The sequence below is a fragment of the Cyprinus carpio genome, chromosome B10 (assembly GCF_018340385.1).
Source record: "Cyprinus carpio isolate SPL01 chromosome B10, ASM1834038v1, whole genome shotgun sequence".
Taxonomy (NCBI): Eukaryota; Metazoa; Chordata; class Actinopteri; order Cypriniformes; family Cyprinidae; genus Cyprinus; species Cyprinus carpio.
The window spans coordinates 24,115,076-24,125,877 of record NC_056606.1 but is presented as its reverse complement, the minus strand read 5'-3'; the positions used below and the strand labels follow the sequence as shown (position 1 = coordinate 24,125,877).

General features: G+C 35.9%; 2 protein-coding genes across 2 annotated transcripts in view; both read left to right on the top strand.

Annotated features, from left to right (window-relative positions):
* The first annotated feature begins 139 nt into the window (after nucleotides 1–139).
* Nucleotides 140–6,464, top strand: LOC109067039. The gene is made up of 5 exons (XM_042733328.1): nucleotides 140–394; nucleotides 1,435–1,973; nucleotides 3,352–3,388; nucleotides 4,323–5,165; nucleotides 6,158–6,464. Exons 1-4 carry the CDS (start codon nucleotides 331–333, stop codon nucleotides 5,162–5,164), a joined length of 1,482 nt encoding a protein of 493 aa, XP_042589262.1. The 5' UTR covers nucleotides 140–330; the 3' UTR covers nucleotide 5,165; nucleotides 6,158–6,464.
* Nucleotides 6,465–10,034: 3,570 nt separating this feature from the next.
* Nucleotides 10,035–10,802, top strand: part of npffr1l3 (neuropeptide FF receptor 1 like 3) — a 6,391-nt gene continuing 5,623 nt past the window's right edge. The window contains exon 1 of the mRNA XM_042733327.1: nucleotides 10,035–10,184. The gene's annotated coding sequence lies outside the window, so the exon portion shown is untranslated. The remainder of the gene's footprint in view (nucleotides 10,185–10,802) is intronic.

Here is a 10,802-nt window from a genome sequence, read left to right as displayed (position 1 = left end):
AGCCTATACATCAGAGATTTTAACGCATTCATACGAAATTTATTTCATAACATCAGAGATTTAATGGCTTGAGAAATAAACATCTCTTCTTAATAAATCTATTTCGTCATGCATCCAACAGAAAATAAATGAAATAAAAATAAAATAAAACGTATTCTTGCTTCGTGGCAATTAATGTCGCAAGCTGAACGATTCGCTCGTCTGGAGTGCATTCGAATGTTCTGAGCGATTCGAAAGAAAAGAGTCGATTCAAACGATGCGAGTGTGAAGCGTTATTTGAAATCGCATCGGTTACAGAATCACTGAAGCTTCAGATGCTGATCAGCAGAAATGAGTGAAAATCATCGATCACAGACGGAGAAGAACAGAAGCAACGCGAAGAGAAACACCACAGGTGTGTGAGACTCACATTCACTTCTAAAGTGCTTTATATAATTTACAACTTTAGCCTATATGATCTGTGATCGAATCTCTTTGAAACAAGACGCTGAATAGATCATTAGTTCATGTGCATTCAGAGCAGTTTCAGTGTATCTTAAGTTACAGTATGGTCACTATAGTATACATGAGTAGATTGTGTGTGTATAGTCATAATTTTTATAAACATTTATTTAAAACAATTCTTAACTGTTGGGGGAGATTTGTCCAGGTCAGGATCATTTAGTTAAAACGAATCATTCAATACATACATGCATACTTGAAATAAAATAAACAAGATAGACAATATGAAAAAGTAAAATATTTTATTTTGATTAGTTGCCAAGGAAACATGTTTCTAATTTTCATTTAGATTAAGTACTGAAATAATTAAATAAATAATAAAAAAAACATAAAGACAGATGAAAAAAAAACTAATAAAAATGACAAAAACTCACTACAAAAATACTAAAACTTTAACAAGATTTTAAATAAAAACTGATTCAAAATAGGATATTTTACAAAAAATGTACAATAGAAGCCTATATTTGACCCTGGAGCACAAAAGGGTAATTTTTTTTGGTATTGGTGTGTATGGATCATATGAAGTTGAATTTGTAATCTCTCCATTGATGTGTGGTTTGTTAGGAGGACAATATTTGTCTGAGATACAACTATTTGAAAATCTGGAATCTGAGGGAGCAAAAAAATCTAAATATTGAGAAAATCATCTTTAAAGTTGTTCAGATAAAGTTCTTAGCAATGCATTTTGCTAATAAAAAATTAACAAAATATCTTCATGGCATAAAAGACAGCTGATAATTGTGACTCATACAATGTATTGTTGTCTATTGCTACAAATATACCTGTGCTACTGATGACTGCTTCTGTGCTGCAGGGACACAAATCAATGATTCTTAAATAAGACAGGTACAGGGACCGTTGTAACTTGTATACAGGTCATTGATATGTGAAGAGTATTGCATTAGAGGTTAAGAGATGTTTCTTTTTGTCCAGCAATGTCGTCCAGTGCTGCAGAAGCTCTATCCTCATCAATGAGCTCCTGTGATGTTCAGTCATCAGCTGCTAATGAACCAGAGCAGGAGTCTGCTCCACAAACCCTCCGCCGAAACAAGAGCATCGACGCGGCTCATCCCGCCATCTACCTGAACACCCGCTCTCACAAACTGCTCAGGAGAGCCATACGCATCTGGAAGATGCCGATTCCCATACTGAGCTTCACAGGATCTTTGAAGCCGAAGCCCAGAAGCTTCCGAGAGCAACTGAAGCGTGTGGAAATTCTCCGTAATCGTTCTGAAGACTCGAATAGTCCGAAGCCGATGACTCGCTCCGTCAGAGACCTGCAGCTGTGCAGCTCCGGGACAGACTCCTCTCCATCACCCTCCAGCACCTCCCTAAAGTCCCACCGCAGCCTCCGCACGCGACCGGTCCACATGCACCGCAGCCGCAGGTACAGGAGACAGTTACAGCTCTACCGCATGCTGTCCAACAACAAGAGACGCAGACAGAGAGATGAGAAACCGCACAGGCTGGAGGTCAGTGACATGTGTGTGACCCTGGAGCACAAAACCAGTCATAATGGCCAATATTTTTAAATAGAGATTTATGCGTCATCTGAAAGCTGAATAAATAATCTCTCCATTGATGTGTGGTTTGTTAGGAGGACAATATTTGTCTGAGATACAACTATTTGAAAATCTGGAATCTGAGGGAGCAAAAAAATCTAAATATTGAGAAAATCATCTTTAAAGTTGTTCAAATGAAGTTCTTAGCAATGCATGTTACTAATCAAAAATTAAGTTTTGATATATTTACGGTAGGACATTTACTAAATATCTTCAAGGAACATGATCTTTACTTAATATCCTGATGATTTTTGTCATAAAAGAAAAATGTATAACGGTGATCATACAATGTCTATTGCTACGAATATACCTGTGCTACTTATGACTGCTTCTGTGCTGCAGGGACACAGATGAGCCGAAAATCACTCGTTCACTTCTAAATGAGTGAATGTCCTTCATTAGTATCTACAGAGCCCTTAACGAGACATGATGGTGATGATGATGGATAAATATGAGATGGAGGAAAATGTTTATTACAATGCTTTTGCGTTCACTCTCAAAACTTTTGCGTTATTCTGAGAAACTTTGCATTCATTTGCAAAACTATTGCATTGCCCAGAAAAACTTGTCTTTAGTTTACAATTTGTGTTCTCTGGTAAAACGTTTGCGCTTCACATAGAAACTTTGCGCTCTGCAGCAAAATGTTGCATTTTTGCTTTAGTTTACAATACATTTGCGTTCTTTCACAAAACATTTGCGTCCGCTCTTAATACAATTTATTTTGTCCTGAAAAAGTTGCGTTCTCTTGCAAAACATTCACATTCGATCCTAAAACATTTGTGCTCCCACAGGTAACGGCGTTCACTTTCAGAACTATTGCGTTTCCCCAATAAACTTTGCACTCTCTCACAAAAGCACAGGAATAGGCTATAGGTTTTTCTAGCACCTCAAATATTATTTCCATCACAAAAATTATGAGAGCAAACACAACGTTCATGAACGAGATGGTGAATTTTTGCAAGCGTTTTTTTTTTTTTTTTTTGCACTGAAATCTATTTTTTTTTCACTGGTACCTCTCTGTATTTTTTTTACCATGTCTCTTTAAACCCAAACTATACTTTGGTGAGGGTCTGCGTAAAGTGCGTAGTAAGCAAATTTTGCAATGATATCAAATGGAGAATCATACAAAAAAAATAAAAAAGTAGACTTTGGGTTTTAGGGCCTCCATAAATTTCTGAAGCCATTCGCATAGTTATTTTGACAGTAAAGTGTCCAAGTTCTCATCAGAATCTGTGTAGATCAGGGCTCACAGATGTGTCTGTCTGCATAATTAACCCTTTCATTACAGGGTCCGTCATCACCTGCGGCGTCCTCTTGTGTTAAAGGTTAGTCTTTACAAAATTTGCATATCATTTGAATGTTATTTGAATATATTCATTCTCCAAGTGTGCACAAAGACAAAAGCAATTTGTTGAGGTTTCCATACAAGAGAATAGAAATCAAGAATAAAAATAAAAACAAGTAATACATGCTTATGTACAGATGTGCACACACATTATGTACAACTGTATAAATATAAACATATTGGCCTATACACAGTAAGTATCTGTCTGTTTACTGCCTAACACCCATGTGGCATAACACCATATAAATATCATTTTAAAATTCATCTTCCATGTTTGCTGAGTTTATGATCTGTAGATATCACCCTTTTAAATGAGTTAAAAATATTATTGTTATGAAAGACAAAACTGGATAAATATTGCTAAACATACCCAAAATATAAACATACATGAATGTTCAAGATTTTTTAAAAATAAATTTTGAAAGAAGTCTCTTCTGCTTACAGAGGCTTCGTTTATTTTGATCAAAAACATAGTGAAAATGTGAAATATTATTATGATTTTAAACAGCTGTTTTCTGTGTGAATCTGTGTTAAACTGTAATTTATTTCTGTGATGTGCAGCTGTATTTTCAGCATCATTACTCCAGTCTTCAGTGTCACATGATCTTCAGAAATCATTCTAATATGATGATTTGCTGCTCAAGAAACATTTCTGATTATTATCAATGTGTGTGATGCACAATATTTTTGTGGAAACTGTGATGCATTTTATTTTTCAGGATTCACAGATGAACAGAAAGTTCAAAAGAACAGCATTTATTTGAAATAGAAAGCTTTTGTCACATTATAAATGTCACTTTTGATCAATTTAATGTGTCCTTGCTGAATAAAAGTATGCATTTCTTTCAAAGATGACTCCAAAGATGAAAGACGACTTCTGAATCAGTTTTCTCACACGTTATTTGATCTCACAGGCTCCTCTGAGATTCAGGATGATGGCAGAGATTCGTCGTCTACCCAGAGTCCTCCAGTGATCCGGGCGCCGCCGAGAAAAACGAGTCGCCGCTTGTGGCGCCGACAACTGGACAGCAGCAGTTCAGACAACAGCCCGATGACCGCTAACCCAGTTAACAGACAGAGACCGGGAAAAACAGACAGACAGAGTCACAACAGAAGGATTTCGTTCTCTTTTGCTGATGTTTCAAGCGAGTCGGCCGAGTTTGATTTCCCTGATATTAATTCTAGTGCAATCAAAGAAGCTTCTGCACCTGCACACAGAAACATTAACGACCACGATTCATCTGATCTCAAAACGGATGTCCAAACCAATGAGGAATCAACTCAAAAATCCCTTAAGATCACTGAAACGAACACAGATGAACATCTGCATGAAAAGCCTGACACAACATCACCGGACTCTGAAGCGTCTCTAGTTTCACCGCTGAAGACCTTTAAAGAAGAACTCAAACACTGTGAAGATGCCACTGAGATGACACCGGACCCAAGACAGTTCAAGAGTCCTTCATCCGTCAGAAACACACAGTCTAATGCAGACACTCCCAGACCCAAGTCAAGTGTGAAATGGAAAAACGTTATGATGCAGAGAGCGCTGTGTTCTTTTAGCTTTCCGTATGAGGATCAGGATCCAACACACGAATCCTGGTGCAGATTTACGCTGGCGGACGATTCAACACACGATACAAGTGACACAGACAGAGCTGACGAGACGCCTGAATGTTCTGAGAAACCAGCTGAAGATAACGTCAAGAACGGAGCTGCGGGAGACGCTTTCATAACACAGGAAAGCAGCAGCTGAGGTACTTTAATTACTGATTCTTTCAATAACTGAAGTCAGGATATTCTATATTATATTCATCACATTATTAAAGGAATAGTTCACCCAAACAAGAAAATGTGCTCACCCTCATGCTCTCCAAGATCAGGATGAGTTTGTTCTTCATCAGGTTTGTAGAAATGTAGCACTGCATCAGTGTCTCATCAATGGATGCTCTGCAGTGAATGGGTGCCGTCAGAATGAGAGTCCAAACAGCTGAAAAAAAAAAACATCACAATAATCCACAAGTAATCCACAGCACTCCAGTCCATCAGTGAACATCTGGAGAAGACAAAAGATGAAACAAATCCAGCATTAAGACCTTTTTAACTAAAATACATTGAGTCTATAATCCATAATAACACTTCCTCCAGTGAAAAAGTGTTCTGGTGTGAATCAGGAGAGAAATCTGCACAGATCAAGCAGCGTTTTAAACAGCTCTAAACAAATATGTGTCTGGATTTTGATGTGAGAGACAACAGGAGATGCACTTTTTCACTGGAGGAAGTGTTATTATGGATTATGAACTCTATGTATTTGAGTTAAAAACATCTTAATGCTGGATGTGTTTCATCTTTTGTCTTCTCCAGATGTTAACTGATGGACTGGAGTGTGTGATGAGGATTACTTGTGGATTATTGTGATGTTTTTATCAGCTGTTTGGACTCTCATTCTGACGGCACCCATTCACTGCAGAGCATCCATTGCTGAGACACTGATGCAGTGCTACATTTCTACAAACCTGATGAAGAAACAAACTCATTCTGATCTCGGATTAACTGAGAGTGAGGACATTTTCAGCATATTTTCATTTTTAGTTTAACTATTCCTTTAAGGGCATGTGAATATGTGCCTTGTGTACATGTACTTTAGTCTGGACAAAAAAAAGTATAATTTGCATATTTTCTCATTTCTGCAGATGTTTTGCCTTTATGTTTCTTAAATGAAGATGTTTCTAATCTGTTCCTCCTTCAGTCTTCAGGCTGTCAGATGCTGCTGAATCCAGTGCATTAAAATGAATACGAGAAGCATCACAAGGGCTGAATGTTGGATAGAAGGACCAGATTTTATATGCTTTATATGATATTGTTTTATATTAGTCCTACTGTGAACTGACTTGTTTTAGCATTGACCTCTGTGAGAATTAATTTTTAAACATTTTTATGTAATTCTAATAAATGACCACATGATGGCACTGTTACACAGTCACAAATATTATCTTTTTCATTGGCATAACATGAAAACACATAATAAATATGAGCATTATTCACATTTGTTGCACCAGTTAACTTTAATATCATATATTTATGATCTTAATAAATATTTGAATGACTATATATATATGTGTGTGTGTGTGTGTGTGTGTGTGTGTGTGTGTGTGTGTGTCTGTGTCACAATATAATATATTATGTTAAAAGTATTAGTATGTTTACTTCACTGCAGGAAAACAAAGGTTGTTTTATATAATGTAAAGTTTAAAGTGTAAAGTGTTTTACGTTGTTTTTCATGCATCTGCATCTTACCTATAATAAATGTGTTAATTCATAATTAATTAAGATTCTAATATGGTAACACTGAGTGAAAATGGAGTACTAGAGACTAAACAAATTAAGTGAAGCTGTAAATCGGTGTTTCAGGACACTGAACAGTTTCTTCTTCATGAATTATCCGTGATGCACTGCAGAAACAGTGCAGAAAGAAATTTATTTTCCAGCCTAGTCATCACACAGGAGTTTCTGCATCCTCTAACCCGTGAAAATACATGTTAATGCATTTGGACGACCACTGTGATGCTGATTTGTTTGATGTTTATCAAGGGAAGTCCGTTTTGGTTGCTAAGTAACTCGAATGGCTAAAAAATGTTGATTATTTCCACTACAAGGAAAAATGACTTAACAGATGCATGAACCACTTCAAACAAATTGTGATTAATTTGCAGAGAATAGTGGGTTGCGTGAATATAAAGAGTTTAAATAGAGCCGACAAACAGTGAAACCCAAGCTTTGTAATGATTGCATCTTTTCACAGGAAGAGGAAATACTATTTCAGCTCACAAATAACAGCCCCAGTGGCCTGTGTTTGTTCAGAGGGGTTCTGTTAAAGCCGCTGGGGGTGTGGGTGGCATTTCTGACGCTTGCGTGAGACTTTCTGAGCTTCATTAAACTGTCAATTTAACCTCAGCAAACCGCCTCATGATCAATTATAGTGCCATGCTTCTCCTCAAAACTACTTGACTCACCTTTAGAAGGGATTCTCACGTCTTCAGCCCTGCTTTTAGATCTGATCATTACTTGTAAAAGGAGTTTGAAGCAACAGGTTGTATAAAAAGAAGTGTGAGCAGGTCTAACAATCTCGCTTTTGGACTTTTGCACCTGAGACTGAGACACAGACAGCCAATAAACTAGTTTTGGTTCAGTTTTGTTCGGTTGGTCGGTGAGCAAATAGTTTATAAAAGGCATGAAAATCAGCTGTAAATGTCCTCACACCCTCAGTTCATCCAGGATCAGGATGAGTTTGTTTCTTCATCAGGTTTGTAGAAATGTAGCACTGCATCAGTGTCTCAGCAATGGATGCTCTGCAGTGAATGGGTGCCGTCAGAATGAGAGTCCAAACAGCTGATAAAAACATCACAATAATACATGAGTAATCCACATCAGTTTTGTATATATGTCAACATCTGGAGAAGACAAAAGATGAAACAAATCCAGCATTAAGATGTTTTTAACTAAAATACATAGAGTCTATAATCCATAATAACACTTCCTCCAGTGAAAAAGTGCATCTGCTGTTGTCTCTCACATCAAAATCCAGACACAGATTTGTTTAGAGCTGTTTAAACACTGCTTGATCTGTGCAGATTTCTCTCCTGATTCACACTAGAACACTTTTTCACTGGAGGAAGTGTTATTATGGTTTATAGACTCTATGTATTTGAGTTAAAAACATCTTAATGCTGGATGTGTTTCATCTTTTGTCTTCTCCAGATGTTCACTGATGGACTGGAGTGCTGTGGATTACTTGTGGATTATTGTGATGTTTTTATCAGCTGTTTGGACTCTCATTCTGATGGCACCCATTCACTGCAAAGCATCCATTGATGAGACACTGATGCAGTGCTACATTTCTACAAACCTGATGAAGAAACAAACTCATAAATACGAGTCTAAATGTTAATTTAAAATGCTGATAGCTCTTGCTGAGATTAACAGATTGTTGTAAAATTTGAGCTCTGTGTACAAAAGTCTCTCCTGCTGTTTTTAAACCCTTTCGGGATCCGAGCTGAACCTGCATCAAAATGTCAGCGAGCACAGCTGGGGAATAAAAGCTGAACACATTTTTTGAGAGATAAGAAGAATAAAGTCTATAAAAAGGAGAAAGGTGTTTACTGATATTTGTGCAGCTGCTTTTTGACCCAAACCATTTACAAGAACATTTTCATATTGTTTAATGACAGTTATCACAGCAATAGCTCTTGCAGTTATGAATATGTGAAACATTGTATACTGCTGAATGTTTTAAATAAACATATCAGCATAATGAGACACAGAACTAGCATTGTAATACTGGGAAAATCTTACTTGATCAAACATGTTTCTACATGTACAATTCTTTTTGATGTTCATATTTCACCTCTAGTGTAAAGTTTTTATGCAAAATGATAAAATAAGCTGGCATAGATGCATGCTCGGAAGAAATATATTTAAATGAGATCTTTTTATTTCACAGGTGTTGCTGGAGAATCACACACATACAGGTGCTTCATAACAGCTATTGTCTTCAGCTGGTACAGTGACATTATGAAGCATGAAATATCTTACAACATGCATTTTCTCAGAGAGTAAAACTGCTGCATTATAGTCTGAAATTGCTATTTCCAGGTTTAATACACATCAGATGCAGGGCTTGACATTAACTTTTTTTGCATCACCAGTCACTGTGGCTAGTGGTTTTCCAAAATTATGCCATTAATTATGAATATGTGTGAGTCAATTATAGCTTGACAAATTGAATACGTGCTCTAATTATATTGGTTTTAGCATTCATAATAAACACCTTACTTAATGTAATTGTTTAGAGTCATTTCTGCGGCAGTGATTATTAATCAGCAGGTCTAATCATCATTACACTAGATTAATTGCAGCACTTTAAAGAGCAAACGGTTGTGAATGACGTGTGAACGCGATTCATTTCAGGGAGTCGGTTCATTTGAGTGGTTCATTTAAATGATTAGATTTTTTCAGGTGAGCAATCAGAAATGTCCTCTTACTAGTAGTTATTATAAATATATAAAGTAGTGCTGTCAATCGATTAATCGCATACAAAATGCAAGTTTTTATTTGAATAATATATATGTGTGTGTTTCTGTGTGTATTTAATATAAATACACACACATACTTTTGAAAATATTTACATGTGTTTACATGTCTATATTTACATTCATATAATTTATATTATAAATAAATATATTAAATATATAAAAACATATTTTTCTGAAATATATACATAATAAATATACACAGCACACATACATATATTATGTAAACAAAAACTTGTATCTTGGATGTGATTAATCGCGATTAATCGTTTGACAGCACTAACATAAAACATAAAATATAATATAAAAACAAAATTGAGATCATTTATATTTTTATACCATAATCGAGAACTTAATTTTATAAATGGGTGGTGAATTTTACTGAGAGCAAGATTTTGTGTGAAATGTTACTCTGTTAACAGCTCCAAACATGTGTCTGGCCTCACAGTTTCTCTCCCAAAAAAGTTTTGCATGATAGTCAAGTAATTTGCAAACGAGTTGGTTCAAGTCGGTTCAAATGAATCAACCGGCTCGTGATTCGAACATCAGTGGCGCGAGACAGGTGCGCGCGCAGGAAGAAATCAGTGCAGAGTTGATCAGAGACGCACGCGATTATAACTGAGCTGCTTTCACTTATTTTATTCAACCACTGCGTTTATTTCACCCTCTGAGCTGCAGGACAGTAAGGTAAGATCTTTGTGACTCTCATTAACCGATAAAACACAAATGTTATTAACTATTTCAGCTGCTTTGAACAGTTTCATATTTGTTGTACATTTTACATGACTATTTTTTTTTTTTTAGCAAATTTAACAATAAAGCAATTCTGAAATAGCAACAGGGGGAAATGTAGTATTAAAAAATATTGTTTTATCCCAGATAACTTAATAAATTGTATAACGACAAATTATGACAAATAAACACGTGTTACATTGTCCCAGTAATAATAATAATAATAATGCAATTTTATTTATTTATGAGTTAGTGATATTGTCATTTTAGTTTGGATGACATGAAAATTCACATAAAACACTCTAATGTCAGATTGTTTTGATTGTATGATTGAAACCGTAATATTAAACCACTGCTTGAGGAAACACGCATCTGTGTAATTGGACTGTTCAATTAAAAACCTCTTAGTTTCTGAGATCTAGATCTATATTTGACCTCAATCCTCAATAAAGGTTTTCTAACTATAAATAATCACTTCAGAAAACCACTCAGGCTTCACAGATATGAAAGAATGCTCTGTCAACAGGGTTCAGATGTTTTTAACTGGATTTTTCTGTATTAAATGTGTTTTAA

What these genes read in the sequence shown, in the direction of transcription:
- LOC109067039 (XM_042733328.1), top strand. Translation starts at nt 331, where the DNA reads ATGAGTGAAAATCATCGATCACAGACGGAGAAGAACAGAAGCAACGCG. An exon ending in CGCGAAGAGAAACACCACAG is followed by an intron (nt 395 to 1,434) that starts GTGTGTGAGACT and finishes CTTTTTGTCCAG; the next exon opens with CAATGTCGTCCAGTGCTGCA. An exon ending in AGAAACCGCACAGGCTGGAG is followed by an intron (nt 1,974 to 3,351) that starts GTCAGTGACATG and finishes CTTTCATTACAG; the next exon opens with GGTCCGTCATCACCTGCGGC.